The sequence below is a fragment of the Gadus chalcogrammus genome, chromosome 7 (genome assembly GCF_026213295.1).
Source record: "Gadus chalcogrammus isolate NIFS_2021 chromosome 7, NIFS_Gcha_1.0, whole genome shotgun sequence".
Taxonomy (NCBI): domain Eukaryota; kingdom Metazoa; phylum Chordata; class Actinopteri; order Gadiformes; family Gadidae; genus Gadus; species Gadus chalcogrammus.
The window spans coordinates 18,617,362-18,639,236 of record NC_079418.1 but is presented as its reverse complement, the minus strand read 5'-3'; the positions used below and the strand labels follow the sequence as shown (position 1 = coordinate 18,639,236).

The 21,875-nt window shown below is 44.2% G+C and overlaps 4 protein-coding genes across 4 annotated transcripts; 2 read left to right on the top strand and 2 right to left on the bottom strand.

Annotated features, from left to right (window-relative positions):
* Positions 1 to 564: 564 nt before the first annotated feature.
* On the bottom strand, positions 565 to 7,799 carry mis18a (MIS18 kinetochore protein A). Its single transcript, XM_056595644.1, has 5 exons — positions 7,453 to 7,799; positions 7,296 to 7,362; positions 7,082 to 7,204; positions 3,662 to 3,764; positions 565 to 1,229 (listed from the first exon to the last, which is right to left on the bottom strand). The coding sequence occupies exons 1-5, from the start codon at positions 7,679 to 7,681 to the stop codon at positions 1,143 to 1,145; spliced, it is 609 nt and encodes a 202-aa protein (XP_056451619.1). The 5' UTR covers positions 7,682 to 7,799; the 3' UTR covers positions 565 to 1,142.
* Positions 7,800 to 7,940: 141 nt separating this feature from the next.
* On the top strand, positions 7,941 to 10,712 carry haus1 (HAUS augmin-like complex, subunit 1). The gene is made up of 9 exons (XM_056594657.1): positions 7,941 to 8,032; positions 8,130 to 8,304; positions 8,445 to 8,580; positions 8,681 to 8,815; positions 9,122 to 9,245; positions 9,520 to 9,585; positions 9,711 to 9,782; positions 10,092 to 10,139; positions 10,232 to 10,712. The coding sequence occupies exons 1-9, from the start codon at positions 8,012 to 8,014 to the stop codon at positions 10,280 to 10,282; spliced, it is 828 nt and encodes a 275-aa protein (XP_056450632.1). The 5' UTR covers positions 7,941 to 8,011; the 3' UTR covers positions 10,283 to 10,712.
* Positions 10,713 to 11,619: 907 nt separating this feature from the next.
* eva1c (eva-1 homolog C (C. elegans)) lies at positions 11,620 to 18,107 on the top strand. The gene is made up of 8 exons (XM_056593873.1): positions 11,620 to 12,192; positions 12,694 to 12,890; positions 13,228 to 13,351; positions 13,634 to 13,801; positions 14,561 to 14,704; positions 15,261 to 15,332; positions 15,759 to 15,863; positions 16,029 to 18,107. The coding sequence occupies exons 1-8, from the start codon at positions 12,093 to 12,095 to the stop codon at positions 16,403 to 16,405; spliced, it is 1,287 nt and encodes a 428-aa protein (XP_056449848.1). The 5' UTR covers positions 11,620 to 12,092; the 3' UTR covers positions 16,406 to 18,107.
* cfap298 (cilia and flagella associated protein 298) lies at positions 16,975 to 19,733 on the bottom strand. The gene is made up of 8 exons (XM_056593874.1): positions 19,593 to 19,733; positions 19,151 to 19,319; positions 18,783 to 18,950; positions 18,543 to 18,610; positions 18,215 to 18,373; positions 17,807 to 17,938; positions 17,596 to 17,691; positions 16,975 to 17,478 (listed from the first exon to the last, which is right to left on the bottom strand). Exons 2-8 carry the CDS (start codon positions 19,287 to 19,289, stop codon positions 17,365 to 17,367), a joined length of 876 nt encoding a protein of 291 aa, XP_056449849.1. The 5' UTR covers positions 19,290 to 19,319; positions 19,593 to 19,733; the 3' UTR covers positions 16,975 to 17,364.
* Positions 19,734 to 21,875: the final 2,142 nt, after the last annotated feature.

Below are 21,875 nucleotides of genomic sequence, written 5' to 3'. Positions count from 1 at the left end.
GGGAAAGGGGGGAGGGATGGGACTGTTGGCAGGCACGCGGTCCAGCAGGCAGGATGGCTGTTCGTCGGGTGGTAAACACGGTGACGGGATGGCAACAGGCAACCGCGCGCAGCACGTGCTGTCAGTTTCCATAGCAACCTGCCCTTGGATACAGCACGCTGGTTGGCCCCTTCTCACTGTTGTTTTCACCGAGGGCTGATGAAACCTCGTGGGCGAGCGTGGGTGTGGTACTAGGGGGGAGAGAGAGAGAGAGATCCGTACCACGTTTTCCCGCCCTGGTAGAAAGTGTTGCTAGGCACATTAGTTGGTAAACAATCACGCACGCACACGCAAAGATGCGCACACACTTTCTCGGTTACTGAACACACCCCAAAAATAGTATATCCAGCCCCTTTCCACATTCTATGGAAACAGGGAGGGGGGGGGGGGGGGGGGGTTGGGGGGTTTGCGTCTTAAACTGATGAAATACTTTTTCTTTTGACGGAAAAAGCATCCCAGGATCATCCTTGATCATCTGGGAAAACGTTGAACAAAAGAGACACTCGGACACTTGGAGCGAAGGACGGTTTTTATTTTAAAAATTTGACCGAGACATTTGACAAAGAGCTGTCCTCCCCGAACAGGAGGACACGCTACCCTCCCCTCCCCTCCCCTCCAGACCAACACTAACACAATGAAACAGACCGGTGCTGCACTCAGGACCCTATGAGGTCCAGAACAAGGCAAGAAGCAGAACAAAGAGGTGTGTGTCTGATTGTGCACGCACGCGCTTGTGTGTATGTGTGTGTGTGTGTGTGTGTGTATGACACGCGTGACCTCACACGATCAGATCGATACAGCAATGTGCTTACTCTGCACCTTGATGAAATTCAGTACCGTGCACCAATCAACACAGGGTCCCCCACTGGTGTCCATCATGGCAAACACGGGAGGCGGGGGGGAGATAGCGGCGGCGCGAGCTAAAGCGACATCGCTGATTGATTACAGGAGCCCTGCGAGCCAGCCGGCGTTGTCTCAACACCGAACAAAGGGAGGCTGAAGTCACAAGTGTTGTGCGTGTGAACCTGCCTATGACGGAATGCTGTGCGTGCGTGTGTGTGTGTCCGTGTGTGTGTGTGTGTGCGTGAAGTCGTATCGTTTCATCACGGTAGGGACTCGTCGAGGTCCGGCTGCAGTCCTTCCTCGATCTTCTCCATCCTCTGAGCCATGGAAAGCACCAGGGTTTTCATCTGGGGGAGACAGGGGGAAGAGAAGAACGGGGGAGGAAATTAGTAGGGGCGATTGGGAAAAAGGGGAAAGGGCGAGGGAGCGATCAGACAGCGGGAACAGCAGAACATTTGGAGGAGAGTCATAAATCCGTGGAGGGTAGTGTGGAGACAGGGACGGGCGGGAGAGGGCGAGGACGTTGGTGCTGCTGGTGGTGGTGGTGGAGGGGGAGGGGGAGGGGGAGGGGGAGGAGGTGGGCAGGGGTGGCACGCGGGGAGACGGTTGTTAAATGTACCCAAACAAGTGTCCGAGAGATGGAGCGACAAGAATACATTAACGCTGGCGGTCACGACTACAGCTCCAAGAACGTCGGAGCTGTGGCCGGACAAGCGGCCTGCGGTGCAACGACCGGGATGAGGTGTTCTGTACCAATAGCAGTCCAGTCTCTGAGAAATGTTGCTAGGGAATATGCATCTAAGATACAATAAACAAGGGTTTAATCCTGGCATTGAGTGCCAAGTGTGAAGCTGCTCATTGGTGATGCAGCACAGGTACCAGGAAATTAATGCAGTGAAAATGATCACGCACATCTCAGTATTTAGTTTACCATGTGTTACTTTCAACAAAATATGGATTCAATAACAATAACGTATTGTTGGCTTATATAGTTGGAAACGATTAGTCAAATCATTGATGAGCCTGTCGACAGAAAAGCTATATAAAAAAAGATTATTATCTAAAGTTATTTACATTTTCATGATTGAGTATTCATCAGACTTTTACCGAGTAAATATGTTAACTCATAGTTTCTCTACTTATGTCAGGTCATTATGAAATTACTGCCTTAGTTTTCTTGGCTGAATAAAGCCCATGTTCGGGCTCTGGTAACTAGTGTTGGGTGTTCACCATGATGACATTAGACTCAACGATTCCTGGGAATAAAAGAAGAGATTGGAAAGACAATAAAAAACCATTAGTTGCACCCCGAAGGCAATGTCATACATAGTTTATTTTAATCTCTACTAATAATATTGTTGGAATTTGAGGAGGATTTTAGGCAAAATAAATCTTAAGTATAGCACTAGCTTAGTGCCACCCAATCACTCTGAATTCAGGAACCCCTTTGCTTGACATTCACATACATGGCTTAGCTATATTAATATGGGACAAAGGCTGGTGATGTCAGCCCCTGGTGATGTCAGCCCCTGAGCCCCCCTGCCCCACACCCCACAAAATAAGAAAACCATGGAAAGCTGTTCGATTGGAAGTTGAACAACTGGTGAACTGGGGTGAAAAATAAGAACAGACATGAAGACATCGACGGCCCATAACCGTGGGATTGCGTCTTTCTATTTAAACTCCTGCATGAGATAATATCAACAGCGACTATGACAGACATACTGTAATGAATGAAAACAACGCCAATGGGTTCGTTCCAATCTAATCCTAATCTTTAATAGGCCAAAAACAAACATGCCACGTGGTGACATGTTAATCCCACAGACTTCATGATCATAACATGTTTTTCAAAAAAAAAGGATTCCTCAACATGCCCCCAATAGGATCTATTGTCCTTTGTGTATGGCGTCCCTACCGCACCGTTGACACGATCACCACCTATTGGTCAATTGATGGAATAACAGCTGTTTTCAAAACACCAAACAAAGGCTTCATTGGAATGAATCACGTCGGAAAATGACCTCATGGATGGGAATTGGTCATTTTCTTGGGAAATGAGTAACACAGAGACGTTATCAAAGAGTGCCAAATTAAATATTACCGGTAAATATAATTAAATAAAAAATAAATTGTTTATTAATTCAAGAATGAAACCCTTATTGAGGACATTGCAGCGTGGGAGGTTACCGCCTGGTTCAAAGCTCTGCAGGCACACCACGCTACGCTGATGTCATCGCCTACCCAAACCCCCTGGGAATTTGATGCCAAACAACAAATCTATTCGGTACCACTTGGAAGATGTGGAATAACAATTGTGCCAGACTTGAGGTATTCTGATAAGAACGCGTGTAACACTCCCTGTTGTCAGTTTATCTGCTTTGGGGGAAGAGCCATGAGTTGAATGAGTTCGCCTTAGATCACAAACAATTGAATACATTTTAACTTCAACAATCCTCTATAGCAGAAAGGGTTTGGTGGTTTCCTTATCACTTCTGCGTGGCCAGGCTCATAAAATACGTTGCTCACCTTTAGCCAGCTACCTTGGAACTATTAGGTAATGGAACAAGTTTTACACATTCGGTTTACATTTGCTTGGAATCGGCATACAAAGGTAATGCGACGTCTTTTCCAAAGTAACACAAAAGGCGCACCGGTGATCCCTTGGTATGCAGTTGCAGCGTGCCATTGATTTTGCAATATTCCATGATACAGGTCAAACCTAGGTTATTCTAAAAGACAAGTAGGGGCGGGAAAAAACAAAGCAAAGCGGTCAAACCTCTATCAGTTGTTGCTCAATATCGCCTCTGTCCTCGACCGTGAGGGGAAGCTTCGGTGGGCTCTCTTCTGCCACCCTCTGGTTTGCCGAGCCCAGCACATAGCTGAAAGAGAAACAAACTAGGTGTATGGACTTCAAATTGGCACTGTGTTAATAATAATAATCATAATAATAATGAGTAATAGCATTGGAATTTTCAATTTTATTTAAATTAAATTATGATATAATAATAATACTATAATAATTGTCACATTAGCCGGTTCCAAACTGTTAATCCTTACAGTTTACACGTGGTGGTAGTTTTTCCAGAAAAAAAACCATAGTGAGTGTTTAGTGTGGGTGAATAGAACACCACTTCCATTACCAATGTGTAGCAGTCGCCTGGGTAATGCACAGCAGCCAGCGTGCGCCATAAAGCACCACACACACTGGCTTTCTAATTAAAGACCAGGGGATGATAAGGAGGACCATGTTGGTTAAAGAGCCAGGATTGCCAATTTGGCTAGGACACAGTTTTAACAGCCCTTCTCGAACAACGAATGACATGGGATGCTAATTGACCACATGGAGTCAGGACATCCCTCCAACACAGAGTTGGGGTGTTGCTGACGGATCTCACAATCTCTGTGTTCGTCAATCTACCTATCGAGTTTTAAAAACTAAATGGCGTCGACGGGTGATCTACTGATCGTATTGTGTGTATAAAATGTCCTTTTTAATAAACAATATGTAAACTTGCAAAGTTCTCAATGCCTCGTTGTATATGTGAAGACCCTTATTATACTACCAAAGAATTGTCGGGCTACTTTTAGCCTTTTAAGTGGTTTAAAATAGCGATTTAGTTTTTACCATAACCAGTGCCCCCATCGCTCCAAGTTTATAGCGTTTGGATAGAATTGGCTAAAAACAGCCAACTGAAGAAAGCGTCTTTATGCGTTTTTTGTGCTCCAAAACGAACGTTTCAACTCGTTATCATGCAAAACATATCCCAAATCCATTTTACACCGAAATTACCCTTTAACCTCCCGTTCGAAAGACGCACCCCGACAGTATAGTTTCCCGTCTTCATCCTGGTGCATTGGAAATAGTAAACAGGCCAAAAGGCACCCCCTGCTGGCCCTCAAACAACATCTACCGTCACCATCTGGTCTTCCATTCAAGGATGGACCAGGGCCCCGTTTCCCGATAACGATGGATCCACGCTCGTACGATCATTCTCACGATGGATCTTGCGATCCATCGTCAATTTCTTTGGAGCGTTTCCCGAAACTCCTCTTAACGTGAACGCGCATTCGCTGCACTCACGACGTCGTAGGATTGTAACTGTCTACTGACACGGTGCTGAAATGGGCTCCTTAGGAGGGGGAGACGCAGGAATGTCGCAGGAAAATTGTGTTAAAAAGGGTTAAAATATATCCCCATCAAGGACAACAGCAGAGTAGCCTACGAAAAAAATAGACTGCAATTATATGAATGCTAAAGACATTAAAACACAATTGATTAGGCTTAAACCGACATATATCAGTCCTTATCCTGAATGCACTGTGCGTTTCACGGCATTTTCCCCCCTTAAATAATTCCTCTTCACACCTGTGAATAACCCGGGAGAGGTCCATGATGAGGAATACAACGAAGCCCACCGTCTGGCCCGGTGCATCGTTGAGCGCACGATCGGGAGGTGGAAGTTACGCTTTAGATGCCTTCACAAGTCAGGCGGAGGGCTCCAGTTTTCTCCGGCCAAGTCATGCGCCGTGATATGTGTGAGTGTGACGGCTATGTTGCACAACATTGCAGCTAAGGGTGGGGTGGCATTGCTTGAACCGGAGGACGTTGAGGACGATGACGATGACGATGATGAGGAAGATCGGTGTGAGGACGGCCTCCGCCTCCCTCATAACTACGCGGCTGGTTTTCATGCGCGTCGAATAGTGATTGAGACTTTTTTTAACCCCCTCCACCCTCCCTCATGTCACTAAACATTCCCGTCAACGTGACCAATCCCCACCATATCCCAGCCTTTTGCCTGCTCCTTTGCTTGTTTTTTATAATTTTTTTTATTTCTTTATTTTCTTATTTTTTTTAATTTATTTTATTTCGTTATTATTATATTTTTTTAATTTGTTTAATTTAATTTATTTTTTACATTATTTTATGCTACGTTTTATGAGTAGCCTATGTCAGTCTGCACAAATCCCCCCACTTTCTCTCACACATTTTGAGTGCCCTGCCTGCGCAAACATTTTCTGGACTGTCCCGTTTTATTTTGGCCATTTTAACATCTTTATTAATAAATTAATTAATAATCTTTATTAATTACCAAACTAAGAACATAAAGGCGCAATGCGTTTTAATAAAACGCATCCAATAGACGGAATGTCCGATGGTGTCGCCACTGAGGCTATAGCTGACGATGCTCTTAGCGTCCTACGAGTACCTACGAGCACCCCTGGAGTACTCGTTAGCTACGAGCGTTTTCAAGACGTTCGTTCCCCACGATGCTTTCGGGAAACGCGGTGAAAACTCTACGATGCCCTTTCGACGCACTTCACGATCCACTTAGGCTAACGACGCTTTCGGGAAACGGGGCCCAGACCGGTGTTATACAGAATTCTGCGACCCACCGAAAAGTGTGACCCCAGGGGGCGCTGTTGCATATTTTCTGCAATATGCATGAGATTGAAGCGTAGACAGGCATGACAAAAACATACATAAAACATAAGATCTCCCCCCAACCATTTACCTTTTTATTAAAGGTGCTTGATAAATACATTTGAATGCCCTGCAATCAAATGTACTTATCTTTTGGAAGCTTTTTTTTTTTGGAAGCTTTTTTATTGGAAGCTAAGCCCTGGAAACCAGCAGTGTAAGGCAGGTAGCCATGTTAATCTATATCTATATCTATATCTATATCTATATCTATATATATGCGTTGTGTACGTAAAACAGATAGTGGGCACTGGGCAGGCTTGTCCTGATGCTTGTCATGGTCTCTGTACTCAAACTCTGGTCCTCTGTCCTTCCAGCAGCATTTGCCCCAATACAGCGTTTTCAACTTCTTGCATTGTTTTTCTTCAATGTAACTTCTCAATGCACACTGTTAGACAATATAGACTAGTCTACTCAAGCAGAAGTTTAAAAAGAGTCACTTAAGATTGATGCAATATCTGTTTTGCCAAAACTCAAACTGTAAGTATTCCACATTCAAATGAGTTGATAAACGTAGTAACTTATGATAAGATATGGCAGCCTAGATTCATCAGGTAATCCTTATTACGTTTATTATTTTAAGTAGCCCCCTTTCTATGTTCTCTGATCATTCGGATACATGGCACTAGTCTATGTGTGTAAGTCTATTGATCTATGGCCATTGGCCACAGTATCAAACTTTTCAAACAACACCCATCACAGTGAACTACTTACCTCTCCAGTTGTTTAACCAGGAAACAGAAGGTCAACCTCCTACAATCCAGAGCTTTAGGTGTTGACAGATACAACATGCCCAGTTCAGATTTACACCCCTTACAGCAGAGGTCAAGGATCAGACTACACGAGAGGGAAAACAGTATCATAATAACAAACGGTAACGTTAATCTTCACACAATCAAATCAATGCAAATGCAAGCTGCTTACTTACCAGCGATGCTTTGGTTTTGGTTGATATATGCGTTGTTCTTTCCCAACCAAAACGTTCTCAGTCACGCCTGAAATGAAATGGGTAGAATTAAGTCTTAAAGCGGTGGGTCCGCATGCATGGCGTGATGCAAAGAAAAACAACAACGAACGAGTCCTACGTTTTAAATAGATTTGACTCTCGTTATCACTTCCAGCCCATGACAACGAGTCACCGATGGGTAGATTGCAATTCCCACAGAAAAATACAACGGGTGCATCGCTATCGTCCTTATCTTCTACTAAATTAAAGGTGTCTTCGGAGCCCTGGAATATTCGAGTGGAATTATCGATTTCCACTTCGAATGCGCGATGTTTTGAGTCCACTTTTCTTGAACTTTTTGAGGCCATGTTCGTGTTATGGAAAGCTGGCCGTTTCTCTTGTAGTTGCGTTTTTTAAATTACGCGGAAGGAAGGAAGTGATGTAATTAACGTCACTACGACGAACTGATTGTAAAAATTAAAACATATAACATATAATAATTAATATATGTTCATGCATTTATAAAAGTTTCTCTTCTGTATTTTGTTCCTCCATATGAGAATAATGCATTTTGTGTATGGATCTTAACGCATGCCGCGGTCTGTCCTCTGATTGGCTGCTTAGACCGGAAGTTTTATAACTGTAGTTAAAATATCGCGGGAGAAGGGGCGCATTGTTGTTTTCGTCTTGCCATCAGCATGTGTGAAAAAATGAGGAAGGTAATAAGGTCTCTTATGTACTTAGATGTTTTTGTGCTTGTCAGTGAATTCACCCAACGCGAAAAAAAGTCAATATGTCGCGTCTTTCCGCTCACAGGTACAGACATGGCTCAGTACAGCGATGGGTGAGCAGCCAATTCCACAGTTTGAAGTGAATACTAGGACGGTGGATATACTTTACCAGTTGGCAGTGGCTAGTGAGGTGCGATGCAAGGACACGAGTCTCCTTATAGATGATTTCAAACAGAAAGGCTCAGAGTATGATGCAGATAGTAAGTAACAACCTTAAACTAATATATAATAAGTATTCCTTTGATTGACAAGTTGGGGTAGCCTGCTGGCATTGCATTGTTTGCTATTTTTTTTGTTGTCGAAAAATAAATCACAAATTTCCCTTCTACCCTATTTATAGGCATTCATCTGCAAGAAGTACTTCTGCAAGGCGTTGGCCTGTCATGTGGGGGCTTATCAAAGCCTGCAGGGGACTATATGTCTGCTCTTGTGGATAATGCCATGGTGCTCGGGGTTAGAGACACATCACTGGGCAGGCATGTGGTTTTTTTTAACAGTCATCTACCTATGGAGCTACATATGACATAGAACCTGATGTAAACCCCCCTGAATGGTGAACGTTGTGTCCCCATGTAGCTTTGTTCCGGCGGTGAATAAGCTGACAAATGACGTTTTGGAAGCGGAGAAATCAGACGAAAGACTTGACCAGGAGATGAAGGCCCTTCGGAAGAAGTTGGGGGCCACTCTGGTTCTGCGGAAGAACTTACAAGAGTAAGACCGCTAGGATACAGTGATGTTGTTGACATGGCTCACTGTGAATGTTTGAAAGACTATTCAGTCCCACAAGGCCTCATAGTAAAAAATGGCTATTCTTCTTTTAGTTAATTCCTCTATATACTCGGTTGTGCAGCAACTAGCTAGCCACTCAGAATTTGATTGCATGCTTTGACGTCGCCTAAATTACTAATATAAAGTTACTGCCATATGTATCGCACATCACGTAAGGCAGTCTTGAAGTGCACAAGTCACGTTGATAACATGCATATTGTTTTGTTCATGTTGGTTTGATTTTTGCAGGGACATCAACAAAACGGTGAAGGACCAGGCAGTGGGTGGGGCTCAGGCAGAGGAGAGGCTACTAAATATGGATTTTGTTAAAACAAAGTCCAGAGAGCTCATCAATCGGAGAAAGATAGCAGAGGTCTGCTTGCACCAATTGTACCAACTTACTATGGCTCTGAACATTGTAGATATGTCATTCATAATCAACATCATGTGTTCCTGCTTTTTTTTATTACCATATTCAAAATCAAACCATATGATGGTAAATTAAATATGATATAATAATACTATAATAATTGTCCCATTAGCCGGTCCCAAACTGTTAATCCTTACAGTTTACACGTGGTGGTAGTTTAATCCAGAAAAGCCAACCTTGTTATTTATTTTCATTGACACGTGTTTGGTCCCCGTAGGATCAGATATCCTCCAGGAACATGAACAAGAAGTTTTCTCATCAGGCATTGATGGAAATATTTGAGGTCAGTGTGCAACTGTAAATTTAAGTAAAGAAATGAAAGCATGTGGGGAGGGGACATTTTGAGTAGAATGTTTGAATACTTTTTGATAGAATTCATGGTGGTGTTTGCTTTCTTGTTCTCTTCAGGAGGTCAACACTCTGAGACATGAAATAATCCCTTTGACAAAGAAACTGGAGCCCTACCTGGACTTAAGCCCAGTAAGTTTGTTCTATTTTGGCCCTTTCCTCCGCCAAAGCTGTTATATCTTTATATCCCCTTTGAAAGCTATGCTTTTTGTGAGCACTAAAGTTTATTTATATATATACGCACACACATGTTAGAAAGTCAACCTATGATTACATACATGTGTATTTTAATGTTTTGTTTATTTGTAGTTAAGATATGACTCAGAAAGATAATCTTCCGTACAAATAGCCATCTATCTTTAAACAAGTACAAATAACAATAACTACGTAGTCAGGTATGTGGATATGTCTATGTATAAAAGTTGTTTCTCGCTTTGCCAGAGTCCATCTCTTGCTCAAGTGAAAGTGGAAGAAGCAAAAAGGGAATTGGTAAGTTTTGAATACAAAAATATGCTAGGAGTTGGTGTCTTTTGTTTTCAATTAAAGAGGTTTCCTTAACTATAATTTTCTCCTAATTTCAGGCTGCCATTGATGCTAAGCTTGAGGTCAACATGGACTTCATGCAAAAATAAATATGGTATTTTATATAATATAAATATTGTTGGTTATCTTGCCTTAGCTTAATTGAAGTGTCTTGTTAGTGATTAAACTCACTGTTGACAACTTATGTTTTACATAATAAATATGGGGAGGCGGCATCAAAAAGAATAAAAAAACTTCAGGCCATTACTGCAGAAAGTACTGTTTGTCTCATGTGGTGTGAGTTTATTGGTTTGAACTACGATTGTAGTTTGTCTGAATGCATGCACTGTACAAGGATCAGTTGCCTGTACAACTTTTAATTTGCTAAGGAGAATGTGAGTAAATCTTAGGCCTTTTTAACCACAGCCTTTATATTTTCTTATTTTCTTTTTTGATTATTTAGATGGCCATCATGATACAATCTGATAAAATAAATGATGTTGTTCAACGTCATTTCTGGCTTGATTAGGCTCACTTCGCCTTTGTTTTAAGACATTAACGCTAATCAAATGTTTTATCTCGTTTAAAAACAACAATCATTCATCAAATACGGCGCTTTTCAAAATATAACAGTTCCAAGCAACCTACTTTGTTTTTCATAAATATATATTGGAACAGCGTCATCGATGACGCCAAAGTAGGACCGTCGACTTGAATGGGAAAGATAAGAAAACGACTAATGCGTTCAATGACAAGGACGACATAGACGCATACATTCACTTCCTCTGCCTGATTTTCTTCACCAGGGGGTAAGAAAACAAAATTCCAAGGGCTGTGGAGGGATATTAACAGAAAGGAGTTCAGCAGCCACTCCCAAAGTGCCTCAAGCCGCTACAGACGATGAGGCAAACAGGGGGGCCTCTTCTCAACTCTGTATGCAAAATATCACCTCAAAGTCCTTACTCTTGCCACTCTACACAGTGGATCATAATGGATGTTGACTTCGCCGACAGCCAGGACCAGAGCTCTGTCCTGTAGATTGACAGGTTGAGTTGCCAAGGAGGGTAACTATGGCGAGGCTCATGGACACAATTAAGCCTAAGGGGACCAGCCTACATGACCCAAAGGGCCCCTTTTGATTCAAGAGAAGGCTTTAACTTTAACAGCATTTACAAAATAGACAAAATAGATTCTGGGTGCATAATTTTCTGATTTATCAAGTAAAACGTAATTAATTTGATAATGAATCAACGACATCGCCTCCATCACTAAAATAAATAAATAACGCAAACAAGGAACGGACCAGCTCTGGCAAGACACAATGTGCCTCGTCGTGGGAAACACTTCACCAATGGGTTATCAAGATGGCATTCATCCCGGCCGTCCCCTTTCTCCCGGTTTATATTAAACTAGTGTTGACCGCCACGCCCACACCACCACTCTCTGTACTCGGATGTAAGTGGAAGTGCGTCTGTTTCCACGCGTCTCCAGTCTCCCCGTCCTGCCGTTTAAAGCCTCCCACACTCACCCGGGCTTCATGGAGCATGGGTGCGGTGAGGGATTCTCTCGTCTCTTCTTAACCTGTCCTGACAACTTGTTGCGCAGCTTTTATTTCCAGTGCTCCACTCTGCCTTGCTTTCTCAAGTGAACTTTTCGACAGCAACAGGGATAGTGTGTGTGTATTATGATTTAGACAGGACATCTTTGTAGATCGTTTTTTTCTTTTTAATCAGAAAGGCCGATTTTTTCTTTGATGTCGACTTGTTGACTCGCTGTTTTGCCAGCATGGTGTTTTGGCGCGGCAAGGTTTGGCACTCGGAGCGGTTCTCTCCCAAGCTCGTCTCTCCTGAAGACCTGCTGGTGTTGCCCATCGCACACTATATCAGCCCGTGAATTGTAACATGATCTCAGAGAGTGGGAATGAAAACTATGAAGTGGATACGAATCCATGGGCTCGAGTGGTCTAGTCTCATCTTGCTCCTGTGGACCACACGCATGCAGGGCCTGGCTGACTTTTCAAGTAAGACATTGCGCTGCATGTTCACCACAACAAACGATCCGATTTAGAAAAAAAATGATAACAACCACAACGACGGTAGTAGTCGAATGATGATGATGCTGATCGATGCTCAGTCGATGGTCCAAATACTAATATGGAAACAATAACGCACAGGGTCGGCTTAGCTCAGGAGGTAGAGCAGTTTTCTTGAAAGACAGCGAAAGGTTGCTAGTTCGATCCCCAGCGCCTCCTAGCTGAGTGTTGATGTGTCCCTGAGCAAGACACTTAACCCTAACTGCCCCTGACTACGCCTTGCATGGTTGACTCTGCCGTCGTTGTGTCAATGTGTGTATTAACCGATGTAAGTCCCTTTGGATAATAGCGTCTGCTAAATGCCCTAATTGTAATTGTAATAACGATGGATGGGTAGTGGGTAACTATATCCACCTGTGTGCATATTTGAGGAGGAAGTAAGATCTGTCGGAATTTCCAGTCCACACAACATTTGCATTTCTTTACCAGACTACCTGTCGAGAATCATCACCAGCCAACACGCACTCGCGTGCGACGGACAGCCGCTGCGCCTGCACTGCCCGCGCCACTCCACCATCTCCGTGCATTCCGCCTTCTATGGAAGCGGTGACGACGACGCGCGGCTATGCGGCAGCGGCAGCGCAGAAGCGGCAAACAGCAGCTGTTCCGCTTTGACTACGCTACAGGTGCGTTAGAAACTGTGCGGTAGGCCCACTGTGCACATTCATTGTCTAATATTAGTTTGGTGCAGGTGCACTATTTTCTCCCTTTTTTTTTATTCCTGTGACACACACACACACACACACACACACACACACACAACACACACACACACACACACACACACACACACACACACACACACACACACACACACACACACACACACACACACACCACCTGTGAAAACTAACCATCTTTCCGGTTCAGCATATGAATTCTCAGGACCATGAGAGGAAAAGGTCAACTTCAACTACCACAACAACACTAATGAGTCAGGACACATTCCTTTTTTTTCTGCAGAAGCTGATGTCAGTGTGTCAGAGCCAAAGGCAGTGCTCGCTACCCGTCACCCCCTTGCTGTTTGGGAGGGACCCGTGTCCTGGCACCAGGAAATACCTCACCGTGGTGTACAAGTGTAAACCCAGTGAGTCCCCCACCTGCTGCCCCTGACCCAGCCTGCCACCACCCACACTAATGGAATGTCTGGGCGTGTGTGTGGGCTAGTCTTTATGTGGTCTTACTGGGCAAATGGCATTGATCCCTTATCACATTACTGGCATTCCTCCCCCCCCCCCCCCCCCCCCCTCCCTTTTTATACACTGCCCTACGGCCCGTAGAGTTCCACATACATTGTTGCACTATCCCCATGCTTCTCGTGTGTGTGTGTGTGTGTGTGTGTGTGTGTGTGTGTGTGTGTCCGACTCAGCGGAACACAAGAGGCTCGTGGTGTGTGAGGACGAGCGGCTGAGGCTGCGCTGTAAGCCCCCCAGGGTGCTCACCATCTACGCAGCTGTCTACGGCGGGGGTCCGGCCCCGGCAGCAGACACCTGCCCCCCTCAGCTGACCGCCAACACCACCAGCCCGCCGCAGTTTGGTGAGTGGGACGTAGTTTGTTTTTGTACGCGGCCCGGCAAATCAAGTGAAGCGGAGAGGGTTAAAGGCCGTATCAGCGATGATGGGTTACATCACGTCTGTCGGTATTTGAAGCGAGATCCCAAACAAACAGAGCACGCTCGTCCCTCCCTTCCGTGTTTCTTGCATCCACAGAAAAAACAAACATGAACGCAGCGCAGAACCCCCATAACACCCACCCCTTGACGGTGATTGGTTGGAATACTATTTGTTTATTTTGTTGTTTTTTTGACGGCCTGCTTATCGGGTGTGCAGCTAGCCGATGTTTCGGCCTAGAAAGTGATTTAGGGATCTGCCTAGCTCAACTGGTAGAGAAATGTATGGCGCGCTCATGGTACTGCAATATGGCTTTAAGAACCATCCGCCCATGGTGTGTATTTGTTATATAATTGTTTATGATAATGATAGAATAATGAATACTATCTGTTGCGTCAAAGGTGCTGAAGGAAGTACGATTTGAGAGTTGTAAAGTAGAAGCTGAAGTTGACCTGATTTAGCCATGGGTAGATTTTATGATTTAAACGTATTTCAAATAATTAATAAACAAAAGTGATGGCTGCATGGGGAAATCATGTGCCACTTTATGTATACCATTATTTAATGTTTTATTTTCTCCCTGAAATTATAAAAATCTAACACTCATCAGCTCAGTCAATCATTCCCTAGCTGCAATCGTTTCCTTTTCATGGACTGTCCGTCTCTTCTCTCTCTCTCTACTCAGAGTGTTTGAACCATGAAGCTGTACACACAGTGTCCCAGTCCTGCTACGGTAAACAGAGATGCACCGTAACCGTTGACAACCACACCTTCAGGGACCCCTGTATGCCAGATACCAGGAAGCAACTTACCGTCCTCTACGCTTGCGGTAAAGAAAGAAAAATAAATACCATCCTCCTTCCGTCACATAATAGAATGAAAGGCCTGGGAATTGAAAACAGAGTAGGTGCAAATTTTTATCTGTACAGCACAATCTCTTGACGTAATCCCAGGGGCAGGAATATTGTGTCTCCTACGCCGGCTTCCTTTATGCTGGTCAGAGCAATCAGTCGTATCACCCCCCCCCTCCCAAATCACACAGAGAGAAAACAGTAGGTGGAAAACCATAAACTTTGAGCTAGGCTTTGTGCGGCTTGAGGCTGGCATCCGGTGGAACTTCCTGTAATTGGCCTGAAATGCCAGTGAGGTCATACACGGACATTGTTAGCGCAGGACTTGACTCCAGGCTGACAATACATAATTATTCAATGGAGCAGTATAAATGTAACCTGGTGCGTGGAGTGAATGGGTGAATTCCCCGACCAGACTGCATAAGTCTTCTTGTGAGTCCACGCTTGGTTGAGCTGAACGGTTGCACGGTATAGCAGAGCAGCCTAGTCTGAACTGTGCCCTAACCCAGACCCTGTCGATCCCCCCACATCCAGTACCGGAGACCTTGCTCAGAGCTGCAGACCCTGACTTGGCCTCATTGTTACCTCCACTGGATCTGGCGAATGGTAACTGCGTTATGCATGTTTAGTTACCCTTTCAATATATACAGCCCATACAGAGAATACCATGACATGAAGGTTTCATGACATGGGGTCATTTTCCATTTTCATCTTGTTTGCTCTCTTCTTGTTTCTACAGTTTCCACCAAGCAATGTCGAGGATACCAAAGCTTTGACTTTATATTTCAACCAAAAATACCATTACTGTTCTCACTTATGCAGTAAAAAGCATTCAATACAGACAATATCAGTTATTTCAGTTGCTTGCTTGACCCAATTGAATCCAGAAGGAATCACATCAAATGCTGCATTGATTACTTGTTTTAATACGCTATGTCAAAGCTCTATCCTCTATACTAATTCCAGGTTCTATCTCATTATTTTTGTTATTTATATTACTAGATAATCCTTCATTCTTCTTCCCCTCCAAAGCTCCACCTGTGGATGTGGTGTCCCCTGTCCCAGAAGGTACCGGTCTGCCCGTGTACCCTGGAGCGATGATGAGCAACTCTCTCATTACCTACGCCTACATCAGAGGTAAGCGCCTACAGGATAGGAACCTGCAGGTGAACACACACACACACACACACACACACACACACACACACACACACACACACACACACACACACACACACAAAGAGTTTTGTAGTTTCCGCGTGGCTTCAACGTCTACTTCCTGTACCCTCTGCCCGTCACCAGAGCACCCTGAGATGGCAGCACTGCTCTTCACCTGCAGCGTGTGTGTGGGCCTGCTGCTCACCCTATTGGCCGTCTCCATCCGTGTCAGCTGCAGGCCAGGGCCAATCAGATGCCTCGCCAGGGCCCGGAGCCACGCCCACCATCGCAGAGTGGAGGAGAAGGACGAGGCTGATAACGATGGCGTAGACGACGAAGAGGAGGAAGATGGAACATCCAGTTCCTTGATCTCGACCAAAGACAGGAAGTCCTTCAAGGACTGGGAGGAAGTGACGTTTGTGTGCGAGGCGGCGGAGCGGGCGGAGAGGATGGAGAGGAGAGAGATGGTCATGCAGGAGATATGGATGAACTCGTACATGAACGGAGCCCCCGACGTCTAGTGTTGTCAGCCGACGCTTCACGCAATACAACACACAATGTGGTATTTTTATCAACCTGTGGATGTTCTCATCGCTGGACAACTGGAGAGGCACAGCAGCATCAACGTGCAGGTCATCTCATGGTACAGGTTGGGTTATGCGAATGATGTTTGCAAACCGGGAAAGAACTCTGGTTCCTGGTTCCTATCCGGAAAACACGCTTCTTGGAAGCTCCACAATGCGAGGAATCGTTCAGCCAGATTTTTCCATGATAATACCACATGCGATGGGACTGACTGGCTCACACCTTGAACTGGAACACACTAGGGGTGACCCTACCCTTGCTGTGAAGCGACATCCTGTCTCAGGACTGCTCGGTGGCTCTTGGGACGGTTCACCGCTCGGACAAAGAGAGGAAAGGTGTAGCATCCTTCTTCCAGCGATTTGATGGGTAAAAGGTTTGTAGGAAATGATTTGTTGCCTAATGTAATCAGAACACCATTAGCAGGTATATATTGAACAGTGCACACAATGCTTTTTTGTTGGGGCTTTCTTTGACAAGGAAAGGAATATTTTGTGTATTTTGTTTTTCATTGTATTTGATTTATTTCAGTGAAGTTTAAATAAAACAAGTGACAAATTCTATGAAGAACAAACAAGTTAAAAAAATAATAATTATTCACTCAGAATGCTTAGGGTTTAAACACAGAACAAACATGTCTGTTTAACATTGCAATCTCCTCTCTACGTAAGTCGCCACGGACCGTCCAACAGAATACCAAACTAAGCATCAAGTTGAATCTACAACAATAGGATGTCCAGGTTTTCTTCTGTAACAACAAGACAACATTACGGCTGGCTACTCTGTTGTTGTTGGAACTCAGCCGAGAAGACGTTGATTAAAACAAGGCACAGAGAGCTCTGATGAGCGGTTAAGGCTGGTCGAGAGAAGTGGGAGGTCCCAAGTTTCGGAGGTCTCTTTACTTTCTCGGACCCCATTTGATGTTGTTGAGGCCTTGAAATTGCCTCTTCAGGGCCTGTCTGTCCGACCAATCAGAGTCCAGGTGGCTGTCATCGTCTGCATCCTCCAGTTTCTGAAGCATAATCAGCCAAGATGACATTTTAGAATATAACCCCCTACCGGCTTTAAAAAAAGCTTTTAAAACCTCCTGACCTTTTTCCTTCCTGATGCTAATGAATATTGGCCCTACCTTCAACTCCTCCTGTCTTCTGTAGTAGTGCATCATCATTTCCTTCTGTTGGTCATCTGTGACGACAGGCTCTCTCGCTGGCGCCCCCTGGCCTCTCTGAAGGGAACAGCGACACAATACAGTTATCAAATTTATTTAAGGTCATAACTCAAGGCTGTGTTTCACACATTACATAGTTTTACTGTACACATATAGAATGACTAGTTCCCACCTTTTGAATTTTGACTACGATCTTGGTCTTCTCGTTTTTGCCGATGTAGTCCTGTAGTTTCTTCTCCCTGTGCAGCTCCTTGGCAGCCCACCACAGCTGGCACTCCTGCTCCGGGACCACCTGCAGAGAGGCCTGCGGGAGCGACCAGATGGAGGAGACAAACACAGGCAGACGGAGGCAGAATGCAAAAACAAGTCACAGCGTGTTCACCCCAAAAAACATTGAAAGTGATGTCACACAAAAAAAAAGAAAAAAGGCAGAATGAGAATTAAAAATTATGCCTTTCTGTGGAGTTGAGCTTTACTCAGTTCTTAGTTGATCTAGGATTTCCAATTCCAATGGGCCTATTGGGTAAAGTGCAACAGCCTGATAACATGGCACACGGATGGACAGAGGTTCACTCCTCACCTGCATTCCTGAGAGGTCTTCGTTGTTCTCCAGCTCCATCCTGATTGGGTCGTGAGGAGGAAGCCCCATGGGGTACACGATCATGACTGCGCCCCTCAGCTGATCCAGGGCTTCCTTCACCATCTCAGCGGTAACGCAAACACCGGCCTGCGCTTGTTTCTAGTGGGGCGATGGCAAGCAGAGTGAGAGACAGCGAGAACAGAGTGTTTAGGATGATTTACAGCAGCCAGTTCCTGCAAGGTTGATCAAAATGTGTGAGGCAAGAGAACTATCCAATCCCATGAGCGTGTAGTAAGAAAAAATATGTTTCATTTATTGTCACTCTTACTTTGGAGACTAATGCCTTTGCCTCTTCCATCGTTTTCTTCAGCACTTCTTTCATCCTGTCGTTTGGTGCTGCAGAAGAGGAGTAGAGGGATGTTGTGCATAAGAGTGCCGACTGGGAGATTGGTGGCATGAAAGGTCATTTTCTCAAGTAACACAACACAGATAATCTCTAAAAGCTGAGTCGAGTTGACATTGAGAGGACAATGTGGATTTGGGGGTGGATGACATGTTTGAGGCTGACCATGTCCGTTCCTTCTCCCGATCTCATCCTTGCTAAACACCGCTCCACCGCTGGGAATACACTTCTCTTCCCATTCATCCTTCAGCTTCAGCTCCACCACCTGGTCCTCCGTCAGGCCCTGCATGTTGGGAGGGAGTGTGACCCCGTGCTCAGCCAGCTCTGGCATCTCTGCGAGGGAAGAAATCAACATCACATGTCAGAAATTCTCACCGAAAATGAAATAGTGAGGATGCTATCGCGATAACTCACTGGGCTAAATGTTTGGAAGGTGCGGGATCCCAGGTCGTATAACAGTTCGTGTCGACACATGTTTTGACAGCATGTGTAGCGTTATGTAGTAAAGAAATGTGAGATGTGAGAGTCCTCACCGGAGCATATCCTTTCCACTTTGAGCCTCCCGTTGTAAACGACTGCGACTTGCTGGACCAGGCTCTCCACGGAGACGTCCGCGGTGGTGTCCAGCAGAAACTGGCTCTCGTCGCCACGCTTCAGGTGTAGTTGCACCATCACGAGATATTATATCCCTGATGTTAGAAGCTACAACAACAGAAGGCGTTCTGAGGTTTAGGCAGGTTTTATTTTTTTCTTTCCGTTTCCGACAGCAGCTACAACAATTCGTTCAAGACAGCGGCGGTTACGGAATGTGTGCTGGGGATAGTTGAAAAAACCTGTAACCATAGTAACGTTAAACATCGGCCGCTCGAACCCCTTCCAGAAGGGTCCTCGCGGCATCTCTCGTCTCGGTTTGCCAGATTGTTTACATTTCCACGCACGAATATACAACCTACAACGCAGACATCGTATACATACCTGTACTGTGATGAAACAATCATAATTCTATATTAAGGGCATCAAAGTATGTTATATTCAAGCCAGCCATACAGTACGATCCAATGTGTTGTGTGTGCTACTGTAAACTTTTTCTTCGTGTACGATTTAAGTGACTTTACTCATCTAAGCGGTAACTCTGCCCTCTACAGGACATTTAGAAAAAGTATTTCTGATCATCTGATATAAATCACAAACATAACATATTTGAGATACATATTGTCTTGCTTGGAATAAAATATGAACAATTTCTACGTTGGAAAAAAAGAGCACAACTTGCAGGTCAACTGACATTTATTATTGCATACATACAACACAAAGTGCTTTATACATAAATGTGCCGTCAGCTTTTCACTTAAATATGGACTCTTGGATATTTGATACATAAACTGCAGCTTACTTTTTCCATTAATACATACAGAGTATGGTCAACAACACAGATTTGTAATTTACTACTTGAATCAGAAGCATAAATGGGGACACCAACCTAACGAATGGACCAATGTGTTTTCTATAAAATCTCATCTGAACATGACTGGACACAAGAAGCACTACTAAGCTATCATTGACGTTTCAGTCTCTACTGCAAACATGTGGTACGACTGGATTGAATAAAGGTGTGTTCGGGATAACAATATAGAGCCATGGGCAGTTGACCCGCACCCACTTCAGCTGTTTTCAGTTCAGATAGATATTTATTTTGCAAAGCCAATAAATATCTATTTATATTTATATCAAGAACATTGGGTTGCAATACACAAGATATAGATTAGTAAAGTGTTACTCTCATCACATTCTCTGCATTACCTTTGGACTCTTGGGAGCATTTATGAATGCAGGGGGTACAGCCAAATATAATATGGACATAGTGGGGACGATCTGAAACAACCACAACCGCTTGGTTATTCATTTTTCATATTCATATGCAACAGTACCTTAGATATAGGTAAAAACTCCAGAGAGAGTGAGCGAGAGCGACCACCATCAACACAAACATGACAACTTAACCTGTGGGGTCAATTGGCTGGCCAAGAGCATTTGCTGAGAATACCACAAAAACAGACTTAAGAATCCAACACAAGTCTTTTAAAGCAGGCAACTGCACCACATTGTTTTCCACAAGGTACCCACTGCAACACGGTGGCATGTGTTGTTTAACACTGTTCCCTTCAGTTAAACTTTATTGAACTCTATTTTTCAGTAAAGGTATGGTCAACATCTCCACATTCCAATGGGACAATTTCTCAGCAGGGTGCTTTAAAGAATAAAATAGTTTAAAAAAAAAACTGAATGCGTTGACTGTACATTTCCATATTCCCTAATGCCGCAATACAAACCATTGTAGGGGACACAGCAATCCTCTATGGTTCAAGCCACTGCCAGGGGAATACAGTGACTGACTGTTTGGAGGTCAAGTCTGTTTGCACACACACATTCAGACACGTCACACACACAATGACATTACACACCTCAAACACAGCACGTTACTTCTCAACACATCATCAATAGATCTAAAGAGCATTTTTTTTTTTTTTACAAACAGAAAAATATGCATATTCTTTCAGCAATAAACAATACAACAGAACAAAAAAAAGAGAAAAATGCCCTTTTTTTGTAGCATTCTGCATGGAATTGGTATGCACCTCACTTGTATCCGGTAGGATATGCCAAAAGACCCCGAGAAGGTCATCCAAGATCTCAGAGATCTCGGCGCACCCTTCCCTTCTACACTCAGTTATGGCTATGGAGCTTTGGATAAATTCAGAGTAATCTACGCCTAACCACTAGACAAGAGGTGGAAGCAGCTTCCAATCCCTTGCGTCAAACCCTGGACCCTTTCGGTACACAGGGCTCAAACCCTGCCACAACAACCACCACCACCACCACCACGTTGAATACGGCCATGAGAATGTACGGAAGCGGAACGTCAGTGCAAGTCAGTCACACAGTTTTGCATTCAAAATGATAACAGGTTGTAACAGATATAGAAACGCACATCACGTGAGTAATATCAGCCCAGGGAGAACAAACATACATAATAATTACCATGTATACATTTCTATTTAATATACCGTAATAAAAAAAAAATAGAATCAAATTTAGCGAAGCGTACGCAGACCAGAGACCGACGAAGAACCGACCAGAGCGAAAACCGCGATTTGTTAGCTTGAGCCCAGAAGATAATATCACAGAGCATTCGTTTTGTGATTACAAGCAGCTGCAGAAGCAGGTTTGTCGCCGCTGCGCAGTGTCACTAACCAGTGC